This window comes from Pseudophryne corroboree, chromosome 9 (genome assembly GCF_028390025.1).
Source record: "Pseudophryne corroboree isolate aPseCor3 chromosome 9, aPseCor3.hap2, whole genome shotgun sequence".
NCBI lineage: Eukaryota > Metazoa > Chordata > Amphibia > Anura > Myobatrachidae > Pseudophryne > Pseudophryne corroboree.
The window spans coordinates 43,503,488-43,529,745 of NC_086452.1; the positions used below are offsets into that span (position 1 = coordinate 43,503,488).

Below are 26,258 nucleotides of genomic sequence, written 5' to 3' on the forward strand. Positions count from 1 at the left end.
GTTTCCAATCATTTACTATCCAATTCCTGTGTTTCAGAGCACACTGAGGGCGTTTCACCGTTTGCAGCAGATAGCAATGGCGTACAGACAGGCCTTCTGCTTCTGTAGGTCATACGATGCAATGTGCGGAGTACTGTTCACTCTACCGCTGCCGCGCACAACAACGATTGCACGTTCAAAGTCTATCAGAGCGCATTGTTACCCATTATTTCATGAGCGATACACTGTATTAGTCTGTGCGTTTCCTCACCTTCCCCTTTTCCTACTTCAGCATTATCTGCGCGATAGCATAACACTGCCTGGTGGGCATAAGAATTTGGCCACTCAGTGTATAATCACTCAGCCAGTGGTCTTGTGCATTTATGTGGTCACAGAAGTCCCCATGGACATTTAATATCCCTGTAATTTACAGAATGTGGTGCATTATTCCATACAGGGCTAATGCCCAGGATTTATGGCCGTCTCTGGGAATCTCCTGACCAGGACATTTACAACGATTCCCCCGGCTCAATATCGCCATGAAACCTTAATGACGAATGATTGGCCATTGTCTCATTTAAAGTGAGATGGTAATATTCATGTAGCTGCACTTGTGCATACAGCCACATACTAATGAAATCCCCGGGGGGAAGGGGGGGCGCTGGCATTAGCTTTACCCCCTGACATCTGACCCCCTCCGCAGCTGTATATTTACTCTCTGCATACACTCATTCACAGACATGTTTTTTCAATTAGAACTTAACATGTGCGCCCTATCAAAGTATATCATTCAGAATGAAGTACACTTGGAAGACATTAAAATAATTAATTCACATCACTGCTCACATCATTTTACATGTGATGCCATTAGGAACCAGCTTGTAATTCAATACTTTAAACTTTTCTTAAAATGTCTTGGTTTTTTTCCTTAAAGCTCCACTTTTCTTCCCAGTTGTTTATTCAAATAGATATTTATATATACATTACACACATACACACACAACTGTGTATGTATATATATATATATATATATACATATACATATATCCATATAATGGAGTTGTCTTTTAAGTGAGAATTTACTTGACATTGGGGTCTATGTACTAAGCCGTTAACAGAGATAAAGTACCAGCCAATCAGCTGCTAACTACCATGTCACAGGTTGGGTTTGAAAAATGACAGGAGCTGATTGGCTGGTACTCTCCATGCCCTTACCCGAATAGTATATCACCTTACTGTACTCTGTTTTGTCCCCCGATTAAGGGCCTAATTCAAACCTGATCGCTGTTGTGCGAAATCACCCAGCGGGCGATTACCAAATGACTGCGCATGCGTATGCACCGCAATGCACAGGCGTGAGCCCAAATAGCAACAGAATGGTGCGAAAATTTAGATCGCTAGTTGTACACAAGGTGATTGATAGGAAGAGGACATTTGTGGGTGGTAACTGGACATTTTCTGGGAGTGTCAGGAAAAACAGGCGTTCACAAGCGTTTTCAGGGACGTCAGCTCCGTCCCGATCAGCCTGTTCTCATCACACTGTAGGAGTAAGTCCTGTGCTGCGCACAGACTGGAAAAATCATCCTAAGATCTATCTAATGTGTATTGCACTATGGCCCTCATTCCGAGTTGTTCGCTCGCTAGCTGCTTTGAGCAGCATTGCACACGCTAAGCCGCCGCCTACTGGGAGTGAATCTTAGCTTTGCAGAATTGCGAACGAAAGATTTGCAGAATTGCGAATAGAAAATTCTTAGCAGTTTCTGAGTAGCTCGATACTTACGCCTACATTGCGATCAGTTCAGTCAGTTTCGTTCCTGGTTTGACGTCACAAACACACCCAGCGTTCGCCCAGACACTCCCCCGTTTCTCCAGCCACTCCCGCGTTTTTCACAGAAACGGCAGCGTTTTTTCGCACACACCCATAAAACGGACAGTTTCCGCCCAGAAACACCCACTTCCTGTCAATCACACTACGATCACCAGAACGAAGAAAAAACCTCGTAATGCCGTGAGTAAAATACCAAACTTTTTTGCAAATTTACTTGGCGCAGACGCACTGCGAACATTGCGCATGCGCAGTTTGCGACTAATCGCTCCGTTGCGAAAAACACTAATGAGCGAACAACTCAGAATGAGGGCCTATATCGTTTGTCGAGGACTACAAGGGAGCTGCTGGGGAAGTTCAAGGGAAATCGTTAACGATATCGCATCACTTGCAATTCGCTGAGTGTGTGGGCATCATCTCTGTGTCAATTGATTACTGGCTCTGGGCTTTTGCAGTGTAACTACACTAAAGTGCCACAAGTCAGGGGATATAAATTAGTAAATGTAATGGTAGGTGGTGCCAATGCACTGTGACGTCTTGGCAATGGCCAGACCTGCATCAGTTGTAATCTGAAATCTCGTGAGTCAGTTTGATCACCGACTAGGCTGTTCATGGAAGGCGATGTGAATTATCGGAGTTCAACTGGTTCATGATAGCAGGTGAACAATGGATGAAGTTGTGCGGACATTTCTCGATCTACGGTGTAATGTGTGTACTGGGAATACCTGATGGAAGGAATCATCATCCACCGCGGACAGCGCAGTGGCCAACCGCGGATGCTTAATGATTGGGGCCAGTGGCATCTGGCCAACATTGTCCATGGTAACACACAAGCGACACTGGCTCAAATCACATCCACATTCAATGCAGGAGGTACTAGATGATTACCCAGCAGTCAGTGCAGCTTCCTTTAGCTTGGGATATGAAAGCAATAGACCAACCAGAGTTGACACTATGACACCGCGCCTCACCTGTTAACACTATGACACCGCGCCTCACCTGGGCTCGTGACATTGCTAGTTGGACCCTGGAGGTCACTATTCCCAATAGATGTTCATGTGGATAATAAATAAAGAAGATCCTAAGTTTAGGACAAAATTAAAAAAATGTGTTGACGATTTTCATGGCAAGTTTTTTAACCTGTCGACCTTAAGCACTGTTGACCTCTCTCTATTGACCTTTTGTACATGTTGACTTAATTCATGTCGCCAGAATGACTGTCGACCTATACATTATCTATCATCCTGATAACCTCCTTAAATATGGAAATTTGAAAACGTGTATCTTTTGTGATGGTAATAGAAATACAAAGACCCTATCTTTTTCCATGGAAAATACAGTGGAGATGTTTGAACGGCAGAGGGTGTGTCTGTCATTGGACAACAATGGCGGCCATTGTACCAGTTGGAGAAATGTGCGTATTGCTCTCTAAACGTATTGCATCTGTAATTCTACTTCAAGGCACTTTGCCACCTTTGAGGCCATTACACGAGAGGTTGGGGCAGGAATCCGGACTCCAGGTCGACACCAGTTGGTCGACACACCTTAGGTCGACACTGCAAATAGGTCGAAGCGGACAAAAGGTCCACATGAGCAAAGCGAGCCATGCGAGGGGATACGGTGCACTAATTGGAGTTCCCGGTCACATTACGAAGAAAACGACACCAAAAACACATTAAAAAAACTCATGTCAACCATTTTCCAGTAGACCTTGTTCATGTCGACCTTTTGTCCACGTCGACCTATTTGCAGTGTCTACCAACTGCTGTTGACCTTAGTGGTGTCGACCCCGAGTCCCAGATCCGTTGGGGCATCATTCGTTTTATTCACAATACTGAAGCTCTTAAAGAAAGATCTATTGAGTCCAAGGGTTGTGGAAGGGTGTTGCGTCATATGCCTGGACGAGCGTTGCCTGCTAAAAATCCTTTTTCAAACGCCCTGCAACAGTCACATGACTGATGTCCAATACAGCAAACGCTTTAAGTCGATCCCTCGGTATTAGGCAAAAACTCCACCCCTGATCTACGCTTCTGTAGAAGGCCGCCGAGCATTGACTGCGAGATGCCAATAATACCCCTTTCACACTTCAAAAATCCCAGGATGTTGTACGTGATTTTGTCCTTTACCAGGGTCAGGCAGAAACCCGGAAAGTCTGAAAGAAGTACTAGAGGGCTCAGCTTGCCCGATCTCCTGACCGGCTTCCATGCTATAGACCATACTTGCCTACTTTTGAAAAAGCATTTCAGGGAGACTGTGAAAGTAACACCTATCAGCGCGGATGTGTACTGCTACATCGGAGAGGCGTGTCATAAAAATGACTTACATCCAAATGTAAATAAGCCCCAAAGTTAGTAAGAGATCTACTTGTTAAAGAAAAGACTCATATTTTGCAGTATTTGTTTGTGTATTGGGGATAATTCTGAGTTGATCGCAGCAGCAAGTTTGTTAGCAGTTGGGCAAAACCATGTGCACTGCAGGGGGGGCAGATATAACATGTGCAGAGAGAGTTAGATTTGGGTGGGGTGTTTTCAAACTGATATCTAAATTGCAGTGTAAAAATTAAGCAGCCAGTATTTACCCTGCACAGAAACAAAATAACCCACCCAAATCTAACTCTCTCTGCAAATGTTATATCTACCCCACCTGCAGTGCACATGATTTTGCCCAGCTGCTAACAAATTTGCTGCTGCGATCAACTCATAGTTACCCCCTTGTGCTTTACAAGAGGTTCCATATACTGTAAGTGGCCAAGAGAAACCTTATTTAAAATGCATGTAGCCATTGGGATCATTGGGGGTCATTCCGAGTTGATCGCTCGCTAGCTACTTTTTGCAGCCGTGCAAACGCATAGTCACCACCCACAGGGGAGCGTATTTTCACTTTGCAAGTGTGCGAATGCGTGTGCAGCCCAGCGGGACGGAAGTGCTGTTTCTGAGTAGCTCTGGACTTACTCAGCCACTGCAATCATTTCAGTCTTTTTGGTCCTGGAATTGACGTCAGATGCCCGCCCTGCAAATGCCTGAACACGCCTGCGTTTTTCCAAACACTCCCTGAAAATGGTCAGTTGACACCCATAAACGCCCTCTTCCTGTCAATCCCCTTGCGATCGGCTGTGCAAATGGATTCTTCATTAAATCCATCGCCCAGCACCGATCCTCTTTGTACCCGTACGATGCACGTGCGCATTGTGGTGCATACGCATGCACAGTAGTTACCTGTTCGCTGCAAAAAATCGTCAGCGAGCGATCAACCCGGAATGACCCCCACTGTTCCTTATTCCCAATGCAGGGAAAAGGTACTGATGATCCCATATGAAAGTATATATCTGATTCATTCTGCCCCCCACCCTAAGAATGTAACAGCTATATAATGGGTTAAGATGCAATCAGGGAGATTGCTGGTGTATTGAGGGAGTCAGGGAGATTGCTAGTATTTCAGGGAGTCTCCTGCAGAATGAGGGAGGGTAGGCAACTATGCTATAGACGTGGGCTGCATAAAGTAGGCAGTCTATCCTCCTAACTCATCTCACTGTTCTATGATTCTATTATAGCCTAGGGGGAAATATTTTCTTGTTGCATTTAGAAACAAAATCTTTTTTATGCCTTTGATCTTTGTCCCATATTATCCCAACCTATTCTAAAAAAGAAAGCTTTCAATCAGTAAGAGACAAAAGTAATTAGAGACAGGGATATCTTGGCAGATCTTCCCCATTGTGTGGCTGATGTACGAGCTAGGCTGCTTTCTATCATTACAGTAATGACAAATTGAAGAGATTCCTGTAGTCGTGGGGCGGCAACATAAAAAAAAATTGCACTGACCTGGCTTCAGCCTCCTTTTGTAATTCTGTAAATCCATCGTGGCTCTGTACGACATGATCAATCTTAAAAGGAGGAGAGAGAAATGCAAATTAAATGAAGTGGAGCGGTCATCACTCGTATAATGCGAATAATCTATTTATCCATCGAGAGTGCAATTTACAAAGGCTCGACGGAGAAGCCATTTAAATTCATTTACATAGATTTGCTTTACATCAGCAGAACTCCGTGTGGGCAAGTTACATTTATTGAACTCCGCAGAAAACTGCAGTCAAAATGTGTAATATAAATGAGAGATTCTCTTCGCAATCCCAGATGTGAACATTCTGATTTCTGTAGATCAGTGTTTTTCAACCACTGTGCCCTGAGCAGACTCCAAGTGTGCCGCCATAGAAGCACAGCCAGGCCCGTCAGTGTTTTGCCACTACTGAGGACCTGGAACGATCAATACTGGTGGGTTTAGTGGTTGCAGAGCCAGTTCTAATTTTGGGACCAGGCAGTGTTGGGCTCTTCTGGCTTTCTCAGATGTGGCTCAGGCGTTACCTATGGAGAAGCTGCGACTTGATATCCTAGGACACGCAACTGCACAATGCATCACCATTATACAGTTGCAAGAAAAAGTATGTGAACCCTTTGAAATTTCCCGGATTTGTGCATAAATTGGTCATAAAATGTGGTCTGATCTTCATCTAAGTCACAACAATAGACAAACACAATCTGCTGAAACTAATACCATACAAACAATTATATGTTCTCATGTTTTTATTGAACACACCAGGGTGTACTCTGTACTGTATACAGTGCAGGGTGGACAAAGTATGTGAACCCCTAGGCTAATGACTTCTCCAAGAGCTAATTTGAGTCAGGAGCCAGCCAACCTGGAGTCCAACCAATGAGACGAGATTGGAGGTTTTGGTTAAAGCTGCCCTGCCCTATAAAAAAAACACACACCAGTTTTGAGTTTGCATTGCCTGATGTGAACCATGCCTCGCAGAAAAGAGCTCTCAGAAGACCTACGATTAAGAATTGTTGACTTGCATAAAGCTGGAAAGGGTTACAAAATTATCTCTAAAAGCCTTGATGTTCATCAGTCCACGGTAAGACAAATTGTCTGTAAATGGAGAAAGTTCAGCACCGTTGCTACTCTCCCTAGGAGTGGGCGTCCATTGAGTGCTCAAAGAGGTGAAGAAGAATCCTAGAGTGTCAGCTAAAGACTTACAGAAATCTCTGGCACATGCCTTCATCTCTGTCGACTAATGTACCATACGTAAAACACTGAACAAGAATGGAGTTCATGGGAGGATACCATGGAGGAAGCCACTGCTGTCCAAAAAAACCCAATGCTGCACGTTTGAAGTTTTCAAAAGAGCACCTGAATGTTCCACAGCACTACTGGCAAAATATTCTGTGGACAGATGAAACCAAAGTTGAGTTTTTTGGAAGGAACACACAACACTATGTGTGGATAAAAAAAAGGCACAGCACACCAACATCAAAAGCTCATCTCAACTGTGACGTATGGTGGAGGGGGCATCATGGTTTGGGGCTGCTTTGCTGCCTCAGGGCCTGGACAGATTTCTATCATCGACGGAAAAATGAATGTATCAAGACATTTTGCAGGAGAACTTAAGGCCATCTGTCCACCAATTGAAGCTCAACAGAAGATGGGTGATGCACAACACCCAAAGCACAGAAGTAGATCAACAACAGAATGGCTTCAACAGAAGAAAACACGCCTTCTGGAGTGGCCCAGTCAGGGTCCTGACATCAACCCGTTTGAGATGCTGTGGCATGACCTCAAGAGAGCGATTCACACCAGACAACCCAAGAATATTGCTGAACTGAAACAGTTTTGTAAAGAAGAATGATCCAAAATTCCCCCTGACCGTTGTGCAGGTGTGATATGCAACTATAGGAAACGTTTGTTTGAGGTTATTGCTGCCAAAGGAGGGTCAACCAGTTATTAAATCCAAGGGTTCACATACTTTGTCCACCCTGCACTGTGAATGTTTACATGGTGTGTTCAATAAAAACATGAGAACATATAATTGTCTGTGTGGTATTAGTTTCAGCAGACTGTGTTTGTCTATTGTTTTGACTTAGATGAAGAGCAGAACACATTTTATGACCAATTTATGCACAAATCCAAGAAATTCCAAAGGGTTCACATACTTTATCTTGCAACTGTATTTGAATGTGCCTTGGCAATATTTAAATCTTGTTCAGTGTGCCGCGAGTTATAAAAGGATGAAAATCTCTGCTGTAGAGGAAGAGTTGATAAAAGGAAACTGACGGATGCTAAAAGTCTGAGGATACTGTCCGGAGAGAGCGGCAGGTCATTGGTGGGGAGTGACAGGCAAAAGTACCAAAACCTGGTTCAATGACCGTGGGATTACTGTGCTGGATTGGCCAGCAAACTTGCCTGACCTGAACCCCATAGACAATCTATGGGGCATTGCCAAGAGAAAGAGGAGAGACATGAGACGGAACAATGCAGAAGAGCTGAAGGCCGCTATTGAAGCATCCGGGTCTCCCATAACACCTCAGCAGTGCCACAGGCTGATAGAATCCATGCCACGCCACATTGAGGCAGTAATTCATGCAAAACGGGCCCAAACCAAGTACTGAGTACATATGCATGATGCTACTTTTCAGAGGGACGATATTTCTGTATTTAAAATCCTTTTTTTTTACTGATTTTATGTAATATTCTAATTTTCTGAGATTTTGGATGTGGGGTTTTCTTAAGCTGTAAGCCACAATCATCAAAATTATAAAATATAAAGGCTTGAAATATTTCACTTTGCATGTAATGAGTCTATATAATATATTAGTTTCACCTTTTATGTTGAAGTATTGAAATAAATGAACTTTTGCCCAATATTCTAATTTTCTGAGTTTCACCTGTATTTATTTAAAGCATGAAAACATTTATTTATTTATTTTTATAGAAACTTGGGGTGTTTTCCGTTCGCTGTGGGGCTGCACTTTACGTGAGTTTCTACTTGAGGTATGAACAGACATCCGCTGTATGCAAGGCTTACTGTGGTCGCCATAATCACGTTGACCCATACTGTAGCTCCAGGCACTTAACCAAGAACCTATAGGTTAATGCAGGAGGAAATGTGCTTACAATTGAATAGCTCCGGTGTTAAGGCGCAAGGCTATCCGCCCTCGGCAAACCCAACCACTAACTGAATTTGCCCCTTTATCCTCATATGATCATGTTAGCAAGTCTGTTTTCTTAGTACAGTTCCCTGGTTTGCCTTCTGTTCACCTCAATCCTTGTATCTCCTCCTAGTGCTCTTCTGTCTGTCTAATTGAAGTGTATCTCACAATACAGTACAATACCTTGGGGATATATCCTAACGGTAACAGATATGTGTGACATCATTGAGAGTAGGTGTATGACATAATTGGGGGTGGGGCTACTACAAGAAAGATCTGAGCATAACCCTCCGATTAAAAACTGATGTCTTGAGTTGAGTGTTTTTACAAGGTAGCCGTCCACTTCACAGAACTGGCCTAGTTACGGCACATGTGCAGTTTGCTAAAAATGGCCTGAAGCATCTACAGTTTTAGTAGGGATGGCCATTGGTGGGTTATCCATCGATGGTTACCATTGATTGTACCATTGATGGATAACCTCGATAGTGGGAAACCATCTGTAAGGGAACCATCAATGGTTTCACCCATCGATGGTTACCCCAGTATTGAACGAATTGTGGACCAATTAGGACCCAGGGGTGTGGCTTTATGGGTGTCAGGGGCGGAGCTATGCTCTGTGTCCCCAACACCCTAGAGCAGTGATTTTCAACCTTTTTAAACTAATCAAGATTTTAAAATTGCCAAGGCACACCATCAGTTTTTTTAATCAAATATCTGCCCCTCATATTTCCACACACATACCCCCCCTTAGTAATTCCACACACCAGCTCCCCCCTTAGTAATTCCACACACCTGCCCCCCCCTTAGTAATTCCACACACCAGCTCCCCCCCTTAGTAATTCCACACACCTGCCCCCCCTTAGTAATTCCACACACCAGCTCCCCCCTTAGTAATTCCACACACCTGCCCCCCCCTTAGTAATTCCACACACCAGCTCCCCCCCCTTAGTATTTCCACACACCTGCCCCCCTTAGTAATTCCACACACCAGCTCCCCTCTTAGTAATTCCACACACCTGCCCCCCCCCCCTTAGTAATTCCACACACCAGCTCCCACCCTTAGTAATTCCACACACCTGCCCCCCCTTAGTAATTCCACACAGCAGCTCCCCTCTTAGTAATTCCACACACCAGCTCCCCTCTTAGTAATTCCACACACCAGCTCCCCCCTTAGTAATTCCACACATCAGCTCCCCCCCTTAGTAATTCCACACACCAGCTCCCCCCTTAGTAATTCCACACACCTGCCCCCCTTAGTAATTCCACACACCAGCTCCTTCCTTAGTAATTCCACACACCTGCCCCCCTTAGTAATTCCACATACCAGCTCCCCCTTAGTAATTCCACACATCAGCTCCCCCCCTTAGTAATACCACACACCAGCTCCCACCCTTAGTAATTCCACACACCAGCTCCCCCCTTAGTAATTCCACACACCTGCCCCCCTTAGTAATTCCACACACCAGCTCCCCCCTTAGTATTTCCACACACCAGCTCCCCCCCTTAGTAATTCCACACACCTGCCCGCCCTTAGTAATTCCACACACCAGCTCCCCCCTTAGTAATTCCACACACCTGCCCCCCTTAGTAATTCCACACACCAGCTCCCCCCTTAGTAATTCCACACATCAGCTCCCCCCCTTAGTAATTCCACACACCAGCTCCCCCCTTAGTAATTCCACACACCTGCCCCCCTTAGTAATTCCACACACCTGCCCCCCCTTAGTAATTCCACACATCAGCTCCCCCCCTTAGTAATACCACACACCAGCTCCCACCCTTAGTAATTCCACACACCAGCTCCCCCCTTAGTAATTCCACACACCTGCCCCCCTTAGTAATTCCACACACCAGCTCCCCCCTTAGTATTTCCACACACCTGCCCCCCTTAGTAATTCCACACATCAGCTGCCCCCCTTAGTAATTCCACACACCAGCTCCCCCCTTAGTAATTCCACACACCAGCTCCCCCCCTTAGTAATTCCACACACCTGCCCGCCCTTAGTAATTCCACACACCTGCCCCCCTTAGTAATTCCACACACCAGCTCCCCCCTTAGTAATTACACACACCTGCCCCCCTTAGTAATTCCACACACCAGCTCCCCCCTTAGTAATTCCACACACCAGCTCCCCCCTTAGTAATTCCACACACCAGCTCCCCCCTTAGTAATTCCACACACCTGCCCCCTTAGTAATTCCACACACCTGCCCCCCACTTAGTAATTCCACACACCAGCTCCCCCCTTAGTAATTCCACACACCAGCTCCCCCCTTAGTAATTCCACACACCAGCTACCCCCTTAGTAATTCCACACACCTGCCCCCCCTTAGTAATTCCACACACCAGCTCCCCCCTTAGTAATTACACACACCTGCCCCCCTTAGTAATTCCACACACCAGCTCCCCCCTTAGTAATTCCACACACCAGCTCCCCCCTTAGTAATTCCACACACCAGCTCCCCCCTTAGTAATTACACACACCTGCCCCCCTTAGTAATTCCACACACCTGCCCCCCACTTAGTAATTCCACACACCAGCTCCCCCCTTAGTAATTCCACACACCAGCTCCCCCCTTAGTAATTCCACACACCAGCTACCCCCTTAGTAATTCCACACACCTGCCCCCCCTTAGTAATTCCACACACCAGCTCCCCCCTTAGTAATTCCACACACCAGCTCCCCCCTTAGTAATTCCACACACCAGCTACCCCCTTAGTAATTCCACACACCTGCCCCCCCTTAGTAATTCCACACACCAGCTCCCCCCTTAGTAATTACACACACCTGCCCCCCTTAGTAATTCCACACACCAGCTCCCCCCTTAGTAATTCCACACACCAGCTCCCCCCTTAGTAATTACACACACCTGCCCCCCTTAGTAATTCCACACACCTGCCCCCCACTTAGTAATTCCACACACCAGCTCCCCCCTTAGTAATTCCACACACCAGCTCCCCCCTTAGTAATTCCACACACCAGCTACCCCCTTAGTAATTCCACACACCTGCCCCCCCTTAGTAATTCCACACACCAGCTCCCCCCTTAGTAATTCCACACACCAGCTCCCCCCTTAGTAATTCCACACACCAGCTCCCCCCTTTTTTTTTTAAATTCAATAGTTTTTTATTGGTTTTTACAATGTTTTAACATTTAAGCATTGCCTAGGGCAAGCATAACATACTTACAACAACTAGACTATAACACTTAAACAAGTAACAACAACATGCTACGGTATTGCAGAGAGAGCATAGTGTGATGTGGTATTAAATATCTCATTCAGAATCATAAATAGCAATAGAGCAGTGGTGATCCAGAATTCCTATATATTAGACCCACATTGTATTATCTTTTATCACGATATCATCGTGCCTTTGGATCCGGCCGGCCACGGGCCATTCACCCCAGAGAACTCACACAAAGACCACTCATATCGGGCAGTTAAATAGATCTAGGGTTCCGCAGTATTCATCCTTGAAGCGAAATAGCGAGAGCTCATCCACCTTCCCCATATAGCAATAAACTTTTTTTCCGCATTCCTGGCCAGATATACGAATTTTTCATGTGCAACAGTAGTATTAACCAGAGCAATCCAGGATTGTGGCGCCGGGGCTTCATTAGCCATCCATAATCTGGCTATGCAAACCTTGGCCAGAGCACTGAGGTTTATAACGTATCGTCGACTGGGCGGGTCTAGAGTTTCCTCATCTATAGTTGCCAATATGCAAGAGATAGGTGTAAGTACGGTAGAGGGGATACCCGTAACAACTATGGCACGTATAACCTCCTCCCAAAACTTCGACACCAGAGGGCATATCCATATCATATGCCAAAAATCTGCTCCCATAGTGCCGCATTTGGGACATTTTGAGCTGTGGGATCCCCCTATATGTGACAATCGCAGAGGTGACATATATACCCTGTGCAGCACGAACAACTGAATTTGTTGATATCGGACAGAAGATGTTGAAAGCCGGCTCGATCCCAGGGCACCCTCCCATATCTCATCCGACACTGGACCTAGGTCAGATTCCCACTTGGTCTTAAGGGAGCTAAGGGGGTCTATATGATGCATTTGGAGTAACCGGCCATATATTTTGGATACTAAGTGACCGGGTCCCACTGTCTGCAACAGCAATTTGACCGGAGAATCAGTAAGCGCCGGCGGGCCATCGGGGAATTGGGCAGACACCGCATGTCTCAATTGAAGGAAGCGATAAAAATACGCTGAGGGGACGTTAAATTCCTGTTGAATCTGCTGGAAAGATCTAAAAAACCCATCAATATACAAGTGTCCCAGTGAAGTCACCCCCCATGGTTCCCACACCTCCCTGACTTGAAGCTGACACAACTCTGGCAATCCATATTTATTGTCCAGCGGAGTGTCAGGGTCAATGCCCTGTCCTTGCAATATCCGATGCGCCAGTCTCCAAACAGTAATATATTGTTTAAAGAGTGGTAGTGCCGATACTTTGACACTTCCACAGAGAAGCAGTCTCAGTGGTGAACCACCTGGGTATTCCTGCAATACCAGCTGAGAATGCAAACTTGAAGTGTCAGATTCATTAACCCATTCCCATAGATGTGCTAGTTGTGCTGCAAAATAATAAAGACGAAAGTTGGGAAGAGCCAGCCCCCCTGAGGTTTTGGGCCTAGTCAGAGTATTAAGTTTCAACCGTGCCCGTTTACTAGCCCAAACCAGAGAGGACATCAAGCCATCTATCTGTTTGAAAGTTTTCTGGGGGATGTATATTGGGGATTGTTGAAGTATGTATAGGAGTTTGGGTTGAAAAACCATTTTTACCAGATTAACCCTCCCTGTAGCCGTCAGGGGCAATTTCCCCCAGACCTTCACCTTATTGCGAAGATAAGATATTTGCGGTGTAATATTAAGGGAAGTAAATTTATGAGGGTCATTGGATACCCATATGCCCAGATACTTAAAGGAATTCACCCATCTTAGCGGGAGAACAACCAATGGGGAGGTAGGAACCTCACCTTGAAGCGGAATAATGGAGGACTTCTCCCAATTGATCAGGAGCCCTGAGTAACATCCGAACTTATTAATAATATCTAAAATCTTAGGCATAGACTCAGCATAGCGATCCACAAATAGGAGGATATCATCGGCATAAAGAGCTATTTTCTCCTCCCTGGTGCCCACAGTGTATCCAATAATCTCAGGGTTCGCTCGCAGAAGACATGCAAGGGGTTCAATGGCTATAGCAAACAGGGTAGGGGACAATGGGCATCCCTGACGAGTGCCTCTGGACAACGGAAAGGAATGTGACACAAAGCCATTCACCGTCACTCTAGCCAGGGGAGAGGAATACATCAGGCGGACAAATTTGATAAAGTTAGGGCCTATACCAAACTTGCGCATGACCCTCCACAAGTACTCCCACTCCACGGAGTCAAAGGCCTTAGCGGCGTCTAGTGATACTACTATGGATGAGGGTGCCTCACGGGGGACCTGTAGATGGGTAAATAATCGTCTGAGATTAATGGATGTTGATTTATTGGGCATAAATCCCGTCTGATCTGGGTGTATGATCTGTGTAATTACCTTATTTAATCTACATGCCAGGATTTTGGCCAGAATTTTGATATCGGTCGGTAGAAGGGAGATAGGTCTATAAGAATCAACCTTCCTATGGTCCTTATCGGGCTTTGGAAGAACAATAATCAATGCCTCCGCCATAGATAATGGGAGGGATTCCTGTGTGAATATTTGACTATATAGCTCAAGCAATTGGGGGACAAAAAAATCTAAATGGCGCCTATATAGCTCAGACGGTATGCCATCGGGCCCTGAAGCCTTCCCATTGGGGGCAGCACTAATCGCATCCGCAATTTCCTCCGGCGAAATAGGTGCCTCGAGGAAGTCATGCGCCTCACCAGTCAGCAAGGGAAGCTGTATAGTCTGTAAATATTCGTCTAATTGAATCGGGGTACAGTCCAGTTTAGAGCTATATAAACGTCTATAGTACGACACGAATTCCGACGCAATCTGTGGGGTCTGCACTACAGTGGTGCCGTCTGAGGCCTCTATTTCAACCACGGTATTAGCGGATCTCTCACCTCGTGCCAAAGAGGCTAAATATGATCCCGGCCTATCCCCGGAGGCGTAGAAGGTGTGAGAGGAGAAGAGGAGTCTATGCTGAGTCTTTTCCATTAGACATTCCCTCCATTCCCCCTGCGCTGTCAACCATGCAGATTTGGAACTATCCAAGCAATCCTGTAAGTATTTTACCTCTGCAGCAACACTCAAGGTCTCTAGCTCGGACTCCCGGTGCCTGAAAAAGGTTTTTAGATTAGCCACTCGTTTAATTAGGGTCCCCCGCAAAAAGGCCTTGAACGCATCCCATAAATTAGAGATAGGTTGCCCAGCCTTATTTATCTCAAAAAATTCCCGCCACGCAGTCACCAAATCGGAGCCATCTCCCATATGTACTAGCCAAAACGGGTTAAACTTCCACACTGCCTGGCCTCTAGAGCAGCCAAAGTCCAGGGTCAATGTTAAAGGGGAGTGGTCCGATATACCCCTAGTCTCATATTTGCTATCCTGGACCCTAGGAATCAGATCGTTCGAGAGAAGGGCCAGGTCAATCCTAGAGAACGAGGCGTGGGAATGTGAGAAGCATGAATATTGATTAGCAGATGGATGTCTCAGTCTCCAGGGATCAACCAGGCCCAGTCCCGACACAACCTCAGCAAAATCATTTCTACCAGAGTGTGGACCAGAGGGATTGGTGGAGAATCTATCCATCGCTTTATCTAAAACATTGTTGAAATCCCCCACACAAACCACGGGTATACCCGGTGACAAGGCCATAAATCCTGCAACCCTTTTTAGGACATCGGAGGAGTACGGGGGGGGCACATATACGGACAGCAAAAGCAGAGGGGTACAGTGGATTTTACACTTTAAAAACACATATCTTCCCCATGTGTCCGTTTGTACTGACTCCAGTACAAAGGGAACTGCCTTCTTTATAAGGATAGAGACCCCCCGGGAGGCGGAAGTGTGTGTGGAATGGAATGCCCACCCTACCCAAGGTCTTTTAAGGGCAAGGGTCTTGCTGCCCACCAGGTGGGTCTCCATAAGACATATCACATCAGCGGCATATTGCTTAATTTGTCTAAGCACAAGGGATCTCTTGATCTTGTCATTGAGACCCCTTACATTCCATGACACCAACCTAAGTCCAACCATGAGGGGTCGTTTTGATAATAAGAGAGGCTACAGCCAGCAGCCAGCCAGATCCATCTTCTCTGTATACAAGAACAAGGCACCACCGCTCAATGGGTAGATTCGTAAGCCACACACACTCAAATTTCGACCATCCATACCAGAAACAACCATAGCCTACAACTTCCCCCCTCCCCCCACCCTGTATACTACTCCCAACCTGCAGCATACTTGGATCCCGGAACCTAGTACCGGCTCAAGCCCAGAGCACACACCTTGTTATACCCTGGGTGGAGCCATAAATACAATAGCCCTAAGAAAGAGAAAACAAAACACAAACAAAACAAAACTTCCCCAGCCTGTAGACTGATTCGCCCCCATAGGATAGAAAAGGAGGCGAGAGATACAAAGTCACCCCCCGGGACTTAAGATCAAATATAATCAGGTATATTTGGACCGCTGATATATCCCTCCTCTCCCCCGGCCCCCCACCCGACATATCCCAGCATTATTAATATAGTAATTGCCTGTATGAGAAGAATAACAAGACAGAAAATCAGGTAAGTAATTAACCCCCCTACCACCCTCATATCCTCAGGGAACAGCATAGATAGTTAAACATTTTCCCCCACATCCTGTATCACTCCAGTAGATATGCATATAATCTTATCCTGTACATAAAATCTTTTGCCACACAGTCACAGGAATTAATCACTCATCAGCAAGGGCCCGTCTCGCCGGGAAGCGTCTATCCAGCCACATCATCGCCTCACGAGGAGCCTCAAAAAACTTGGTCTCCCCATCAGCTACCACTCGTAATCGTGATGGAAAGAGCATGGCATATGGCAGTTCAAGTTCCCGGAGTCTCCGCTTAACAGGCAGAAACTGAGCTCTATCTTTCTGCACCTCCACCGCAAAGTCTGGGAAGACCGATATTGGCGACCCGTTCCATTTTAGGGGGCCTTTCGTGCGGGCAAGTTTCAGAACAGTGTCCCGGTCGCGGAAGTGAAGGAACTTGGCGATGAAGGTACGAGGCGGGGCCCCCGGAGGCAACGGGCGCATCGGAACTCTATGAGCTCGTTCTATGGTGAAATGCGGCGAGAATTCATCGGGTCCAAATGCCTTCCGAAGCCACGCCTCTAGAAATTCCTCAGGAGATGAGCCCTCCTCCCTCTCGGGCAGACCGATGAAACGGACATTATTGCGACGTAGGCGTCCTTCCATATCCGTTAGTTTTTTGCGCACATCAGTCATTTGAGACTCCAAAGTGTCAGTACGCCGCCCCAGCGGAGTGACAGTATCCTCGACATTGGAGATACGGGTTTCGGCCTCACCCACCCTCTCTCTCACCCGTTGTAGGTCCTGATGTATAATGGAGAGATCAGACTGCACCTGCCCAATTTTGTCAGCCAAGCGGGCCTCGCTTGCTGTCACGGCGTCCAACACTTTTTGTAACGCAGCATCGGGTGGTTCTGATGAGGCAGAGCTGTATGCAGGAGAAGGGGGCGAAGACCCATCTTGTGTAGTTTCCCTCCGCTGTTGTTGGGAACCGGGGTTGCGGATAAACTTTTCCATTGCGCCTGCCGCCGCGTTTTGTTGACGGCCTTTCACCATTTTGGATAACACGATGCCACCGTATATGACCGATTATAATCAAAGCAGTGCAGGCAAGAGAGGGGGCGCAGGCAGCGGATCACTATGTGAGGGCCAATAGACGCAGGACGGATATATATATATAAAAGGACCAGTGTTCCTGACAGTGTGGCACTATAGAATTGGAAGTTATGGTCAGGATCAGGGGATCAAGCGATTTCCCACCTGTAAACGAGGCAGAGCAATGCAGGTCTGCTTTAGTATCCTCTGCCAGCCACTAGTCAGGTCTGGCTGCTCAGGCTGCATATATTAGTTTCTGGCAGGAGAGGTGTGGACTGGAGCAGAGCTGAGCCCAGTGCCAACCTCAAGATGGCGCCCGGAGAAGCCCACAGTCAGCCCAGCCTGTGTTATATCTCACAGGGGACAAGGGCTTTTGTAGCAGGCAAAGGGGGTATCCGCTGTCCGGCTCATAAGCCGCTCCGTTTGTGTTTTTTTTTTTTTTCTTTTATATTTATTGTGCAGGGCTGTCAGGGGCGGGTGGCGGAGTCCCGTGCGCGCGGCCCGCCAACCGCAAGATGGCGCCCGGCGGTCTCCCGTGCTCTGCAGGGCCGCGACAAGCGCCCTGGTCGTCCGGCAGAGAATTAGATCAGAGCGGTATGTTGTGCGGGTGACGGGGCCCCCGCGGTATCCCTTCGCCGGCCGCAGGGCACGCTAGGAGAGCCGGGCAGGAGGCAACTATCACAGCTCCCTTGCAGCAGGATCCAAGATGGCGCCGGCCTCGTGCAGGACAGGATCAGCTCAGCCCTTCTTTCATACCCAGCAGGTACAGTGAGCACAGGATCCACTTGGAAAGGGGCTCAGATCAGGCAGCAAGGTTTCAGAAAGCTGCACAGGGCCGTTTATGTAGTCTCACAGGGGGTGCCAGGATGTTTTCAGGATATTGTCGGCTGGGGAGCTAGGATAGCACGTCCTACTCCATTACTCGTCAGGCCACGCCCCACACCAGCTCCCCCCTTAGTAATTCCACACACCAGCTCCCCCCTTAGTAATTCCACACACCAGCTACCCCCTTAGTAATTCCACACACCTGCCCCCCCTTAGTAATTCCACACACCAGCTCCCCCCTTAGTAATTCCACACACCAGCTCCCCCCTTAGTAATTCCACACACCAGCTCCCCCCTTAGTAATTCCACACACCAGCTCCCCCCTTAGTAATTCCACACACCAGCTCCCCCCTTAGTAATTCCACACACCAGCTCCCCCCTTAGTAATAGCACACACCTGCCCCCAGCACCCATAATAATTTGTCATGCTTTAATAACTAAATATCAGTGAGGAGCGCCGGGACCTCACCTCACCAGGCAGCACGGAGCAGCAGAGACTGTGTGAGTGGGCGGCCGACATGCGGTGCGTGACCTATGACTCACCATAGGTCACGGGCCGGCTGTCGGAACGAAAATGCAGTGCAGCGCTGGATGTGAACAGCCTGCCGGGCGAATGAGGTGAGGCTGTCTGGCAGGCGGCGGTGGCATGTCTTGCTGGCTGGCTTCAGCGGGTATGTGCGGCCGGTGCGGGCGGCGGTGTCAGGTCTTGCTGGCTGGTGGCAGCGGGTCTGTGCGGCGGCACACCTAGCAACTGGTCGCGGCACACTAGTTAAAAAAGGCTGCCCTAGAGAGAAAAACAATAATAAATAAGAATTTACTTACCGATAATTCTATTTCTCGTAGTCCGTAGTGGATGCTGGGGACTCCGTCAGGACCATGGGGTTTAGCGGCTCCACAGGAGACAGGGCACAATAATAAAAGCTTTAGGATCAGGTGGTGTGCACTGGCTCCTCCCCCTATGACCCTCCTCCAAGCCTCAGTTAGGATACTGTGCCCGGACGAGCGTGCATAATAAGGAAGGATATTGAATCCCGGGTAAGACTCATACCAGCCACACCAATCACACTGTACAACCTGTGATCTGAACCCAGTTAACAGTATGATAACAACGAAGGAGCCTCTGAAAAGATGGCTCACAACAAGAATAACCCGATTTTTGTAACAATAACTATGTACAAGTATTGCAGACAATCCGCACTTGGGATGGGCGCCCAGCATCCACTACGGACTACGAGAAATAGAATTATCGGTAAGTAAATTCTTATTTTCTCTAACGTCCTAAGTGGATGCTGGGGACTCCGTCAGGACCATGGGGATTATACCAAAGCTCCCAAACGGGCGGGAGAGTGCGGATGACTCTGCAGCACCGAATGAGAGAACTTCAGGTCCTCCTCAGTCAGGGTGTGCCCCTGACCAAGTAGCAGCTCGGCAAAGTTGTAAAGCCGAGACCCCTCGGGCAGCCGCCCAAGATGAGCCCACTTCCTTGTGGAATGGGCTTTTACTGATTTTGGCTGTGGCAAGCCTGCCACAGAATGTGCAAGCTGAATTGTACTACAAATCCAGCGAGCAATCGTCTGCTTAGAAGCAGGAACACCCATCTTGTTGGGTGCATACAGGCTAAACAGCGAGTCAGATTTTCTGACTCCAGTCGTCCTGGAAACATATATTTTCAGGGCCCTGACAACGTCAAGTAACTTGGAGTCCTCCAAGTCCCTAGTAGCCGCAGGTACCACAATAGGTTGGTTCATGTGAAAAACAGAAAACACCTTAAGGAGAAATTGAGGACGAGTCCTCAATTCTGCCCTGTCAGAATGAAAAATTAAGTAAGGGCTTTTATATGATAAAGCCGCCCATTCTGACACACGCCTGGCTGAAGCCAGGGCTAATAGAATCTTCACCTTCCATGTGAAATATTTTAATTCCACAGTGGTGAGTGGATCAAACCAATGTGACTTTAGGAAACTCAAAACAACATTGAGATCCCAAGGTGCCACTGGGGGCACAAAAGGAGGCTGTATATGCAGTACCCCTTTTACAAACGTCTGAACTTCAGGCACTGAAGCCAGTTCTTTCTGGAAGAAATTCGACAGGGTCGAAATTTGAACCTTAATGGACCCTAATTTTAGGCCCATAGACAGTCCTGTTTTCAGGAAATGTAGGAAACGACCCAGTTGGAATTCCTCTGTAGGGACCTTCTTGGCCTCACACCACGCAACATATTTTCGCCAAATGCGGTGAAAATGTTTTGCGGTTACATCCTTCCTGGCTTCGACCAGGGTAGGGATGACTTCATCTGGAATGCCCTTTCAGGATCCGGCGTTCAACTGCCATGCCGTCAAACGCAGCCGCGGTAAGTCTTGGAACAGACAAGGCCCCTGCTGGAGCAGGTCCTTTCTTAAAGGTAGAGGCCACGGTTCTTCCGTGAGCATCTCTTGAAGTTCCGGGTACCAAGTCCTTCTTGACCCATCCGGAACCACGAGTATCGTTCTTACTCATCTCCTTCTTATGATTCTCAGTACTTTTGGTATGAGATGCATAGGAGGGAAAACATACCCTGACTGGTACACCCACAGTGTTACCAGAGCGTCCACCGCTATTGCCTGAGGGTCCCTTGACCTGGCGCAATATTTGTCTAGTTTTTTGTTCAGGCGGGACGCCATCATGTCCACCTTTGGTTTTTCCCAACGGTTTACAATCATGTGGAAGACTTCCCGCTGAAGTCCCCACTCTCCCGGGTGGAGGTTATGCCTGCTGAGGAAGTCTGCTTCCCAGTTTTCCACTCCCGGAATTAACACTGCTGAGAGTGTTATCACATGATTTTTCGCCCAGCAAAGAATCCTTGCAGTTTCTGCCATTTCCCTCCTGCTTCATGTGCCGCCCTGTCTGTTTACGTGGGCGACTGCCGTGATGTTGTCCCACTGGATCAATACCGGCTGACCTTGAAGCAGAGGTCTTGCTAAGCTTAGAGCCTTGTAAATTGCCCTTAGCTCCAGTATATTTATGTGGAGAGAAGTCTCCAGACTTGATCACACTCCCTGGAAATTTTTTCCTTGTGTGACTGCTCCCCAGCCACTCAGGCTGGCATCCGTGGTCACCAGGACCCAGTCCTGAATGTCGAATCTGCGGCCCTTTCATAGATGAGCACTCTGCAGCCACCGCAGAAGAAAACACCCTTGTCCTTGGAGACAGGGTTATCCGCTGATGCATCTGAAGATGCGATCCGGACCATTTTCCCAGCAGATTCCACTGAAAGGTTCTTGCGTGAAATCTACCGAATGGGATCGCTTTGTAAGAAACCACCATTTTTCACAGGAGCCTTGTGCAATGATGCACTGATACTTTTCCTGGTTTTAGGAGGTTCCTGACTAGCTCGGATAACTCCCTGGCCTTCTTCTCCGGGAGAAAACATCCTTTTCTGGACTGTGTCCAGAATCATTCCTAGGAACATTAGACGTGTCGTCGGAAAAAGCTGCGATTTTGGAATATTTAGAATCCACTCGTGCTGTCGTAGAACTACTTGAGATAGTGCTACTCCGACCGCCAACTGTTCTCTGGACCTTGCCCTTATCAGGAAAGCGTCCATATTTCTTTTAGGAAGAATCATCACTTCGGCCATTACCATGGTAAAGACCCGGGGTGCCGTGGACAATCCAAACGGCAGCTTCTGAACTGATAGTGACAGTTCTGTACCACGAACCTGAGATACCCTTGGTGAGAAGGGCAAAATTTGGACATGTAGGTAAGCGTCCCTGATATCCAGTGACACCATATCGTCCTGGTTCGCTATCACTGCTCTGAGTGACTCCATCTTGATTTGAACCCTTGTATGTAATTGTTCAAATCTTTTAGATCTCACCGAGCCGTTTGGCTTCAGTACCACAATATAGTGTGGAATAATACCCCTTCCCTTGTTGTAGGAGGGGTACTTTGATTATCACCTGCTGGGAATACAGCCTGTGAATTTTTTTCCAATACTGCCTCCCTGTCGGAGGGAGATGTTGGTAAAGCAGACTTCAGGAACTTGTGAGGGGAAGACGTCTCGAATTTCCAATGTACACCTGGGATACTACGTGTAGGATACAGGAGTCCACTTGCGAGTGAGCCCACTGCGTGCTGAAACTCTTGAGATGACCCCCCACCGCACCTGAGTCCGCTTGTATGGCCCCAGCGTCATGCTGCGGACTTGGCAGAAGCTGTGGAGGACTTCTGTTCCTGGGAATGGGCTGCCTGCTGCAGTCTTCTTCCCTTTCCTCTAACCCTGGGCAGATATGACTGGCCTTTTGCCCTCCTGCCTTTATGGGTACGAAAGGACTGAGACTGAAAAGACTGTGTCCTTTTCTGCTGAGATGTGACTTGGGGTAACAAAAGTGGATTTTCCAGCTGTTGCCATGGCCACCAGGTCCGATGGACCGCCCCTTTATACGGCAATACTTCCATGTGCCGTCTGGAATCTGCATCACCTGACCACTGTCGTGTCTATAAACATCGTCTGGCAGATATGGACATCACATCTACTCTTGATGCCAGAATGCAAATATCCCTCTGCGCATCTCGCATATATAGAAATGCATCCTTAAAATGCTCTATAGTCAATAAAATATTGTTCCTGTCAAGGGTATCAATATTTTCAGTCAGGAAATCCGACCAAGCCCCCCCAGCGCTGCACATCCAGGCTGAGGCGATTGCTGGTCGTAGTATAACACCAGTATGTGTGTATATACTTTTTAGGATATTTTTCAGCTTCCTATCAGCTGGCTCTTTGAGGGCGGCCGTATCTGGAGACGGTAACGCCACTTGTTTTTATAAGCGTGTGAGCGCCTTATCCACCCTAAGGTTTGTTTCCCAACTTGCCCTCACTTCTGGCGGGAAAGGGTATACCTCCAATAATTTTCTATCGGAGGAAACCCACGTATCATCACACACTTTAATTTATCTGATTCAGGAAAAACTACAAGTAGATTATTCCCACCCTACATAATACCCTTATTTGTGGTACTTGTAGTATCAGAAATATGTAACACCTCCTTCATTGCCCTTAACATGTAACGTGTGGCCCTAAAGGAAAATACGTTTGTTTCTTCACCGTCGACACTGAAGTCAGTGTCCGTGTCTGTGTCTGTGTCGACCAACTGAGGTAAATGGGCGTTTTTACAAGCCCCTGACGGTGTCTGAGACGCCTGGACAGGTACTAATTTGTTTGCCGGCCGTCTCATGTCGTCATCCGACCTTGCATCGTGTTGACATTATCACGTAATTCCTAAATAAGCCATCCATTCCGGTGTCGACTCCCTAGAGAGTGACATCACCAATACAGGCAATTTGCTCCGCCTCCTCACCAACATCGTCCTCCTACATGTCGACACACACGTACCGACACACAGCACACACACAGGGAATGCTCTGATAGAGGACAGGACCCCACTAGCCCTTTGGGGAGACAGAGGGAGAGTTTGCCAGCACACACCAAAAACGCTATAATTATACAGGGACAACCCCTTATACAAGTGTTTTCCCTTATAGCATTTTCACATATGTAATCATATCGCCAAATAAGTGCCCCCCCTCTCTGTTTTAACCCTGTTTCTGTAGTGCAGTGCAGGGGAGAGCCTGGGAGCCTTCCTCACAGCAGAGCTGAGCAGGAAAATGGCGCCGTGTGCTGAGGAGAATAGGCCCCGCCCCCTAAAACGGCGGGCTCTTCTCCCGGAGTTTGTGAGATCTGGCAGGGGTTAAATACATCCATATAGCCTCAAGGGCTATATGTGATGTATTTTAGCCATAAAAAAAGGTATAATACATTGCTGCCCAGGGCGCCCCCCCCCAGCGCCCTGCACCCTCAGTGACCGCTGGTATGAAGTGTGCTGACAACAATGGCGCACAGCTGCAGTGCTGTGCGCTACCTTATGAAGACTGAAAGTCTTCTGCCGCCTGTTTCTGGACCTCTGGACCTCTTCAACTTCGGCATCTGCAAGGAGGGTCGGCGGCACGGCTCCGGGACGAACCCCAGGGTGAGACCTGTGTTCCGACTCCCTCTGGAGCTAATGGTGTCCAGTAGCCTAAGAAGCAAATCCATCCTGCACGCAGGTGAGTTTACTTCTCTCCCCTAAGTCCCTCGTAGCAGTGAGCCTGTTGCCAGCAGGACTCACTGAAAATAAAAAACCTAACTTAAACTTTTATTCTAAGCAGCTCAGGAGAGCCACCTAGATTGCACCCTTCTCGGCCGGGCACAAAAATCTAACTGAGGCTTGGAGGAGGGTCATAGGGGGAGGAGCCAGTGCACACCACCTGATCCTAAAGCTTTTATTATTGTGCCCTGTCTCCTGCGGAGCCGCTAAACCCCATGGTCCTGACGGAGTCCCCAGCATCCACTTAGGACGTTAGAGAAATAATATTCTTTAACTTTTTATCATCAATGTCAGGAAACCTTCTATTTCTTCCCCATCAATGGTAAAAGTAGTTACCATTGGTCATAGACAATCAATGATTTTGAATCATCGATGGTCGTTGTCCATCTCAAAGTTAGAGCTGTGTGTGACTCTATATGGAGCCAAATATCAGCATAGATAGAGTCATGTCTGCTCCTAGGCTGCACAGTGGTATGCCGTCACCAGAGGCATTTCTAGAGGGGAGGGTACCCGTGTGCAGACTCCTCCTCTCCTGTAGCTGTTGTGCCGCTGTTAGCGCTCTCAGCACTGAGACTCTGGCACAGTGCCAGAGTCTACAGCGCATGTGCAGGACTCAAAAAAATGGCTGCCGCGCCATTTTTTCGGAGTCCTGCGCATGCGCTGTAGACTCTGGCACTGTGTCAGAGTCTCTAGTGCTCAGTGCGCTAGCAGCCGCAGTGACAGCTACAGGAGAGGAGGGGCCCACACACGCTCAGCAATGGACGCCGGAAAGGTAAGTATAGAAGAAATAGGTGCAGTGTGGGCCCCATCTGGACCCAGGGTCCTGTGTGCACTGCGCACATTATAGGTATACCACTGGCCATCACACAGCTGTACTTTCTGTACACACCAAACACCTTACGTTCCCGGGACAATCACACCTTTCACCACTTGTTATACTTATATAGAACATCTCTCATTTCCTTGGATGCTGTCATTGCATGATTGCCAGGAACCTATTTCATTAGTTGATTAACAGCAAGCTTTGGTAACCTGTGACTCTCCAGAAGTAATAGAACTACAAGTCTCAGCATATGGGATCTCATAGGCCTACAGCAGCTGGAGAGCCAATGGTAGATGACGGTAGCTCTGTTTTATCACATGTAATGACCAGTTTGTACCACAGGTTGGTTTAAAGGGTTGATAAAACTTTATGCAAAACAAACTTTTACTATTGCGATTTATCAATAAAATCTCAGAGGTACCCGAGCGCTATTCAGCTGGCTCCACAGTACTACGCCAGAGCGGCGGGCGTTATACCCCTTTCACACTGCCATAGCCGGGTCGCACCCGGGAATGTGTAACACGGGTGTTTCCCAGGTGCGACCCGGCTTGAGACCCCTTTCAGACTTGCGGCCCAACCCGGCATATTGCCGGGTTGGTGACGTCACTGCTGAAGCTACCGGAGGCGGTGCTTGGAGATCATCATCTCCAAGCACCGCCTCCTCCTATGCAGAGAACGGGTGCCAGGTTGCCTTGAATGGAGAAATGGACCAGTGGAGAAGTTCCATTTCTACCAATCAGTATCTAGCTATCATTTTATATAATGTACTTGTTAAATGCTTCCTCAATGCTGATTGGTTGCAATGGGTAACTTTTCCACTGGTCCACTTCTCGACTCTCTTCAAGGCTTGAGACA

At 47.6% G+C, this 26,258-nt stretch overlaps 1 protein-coding gene across 6 annotated transcripts in view; it reads right to left on the reverse strand.

Moving 5' to 3' along the window:
* FGGY (FGGY carbohydrate kinase domain containing) overlaps positions 1-26,258 on the reverse strand; it is a 533,714-nt gene that overhangs the window by 78,175 nt on the left and 429,281 nt on the right. For all 6 annotated transcript variants that reach the window (XM_063939260.1, XM_063939262.1, XM_063939261.1 and 3 more), the window contains one exon: positions 5,623-5,684. In XM_063939260.1, the coding sequence (XP_063795330.1) occupies positions 5,623-5,684 (62 nt within the window). The remainder of the gene's footprint in view (positions 1-5,622; positions 5,685-26,258) is intronic.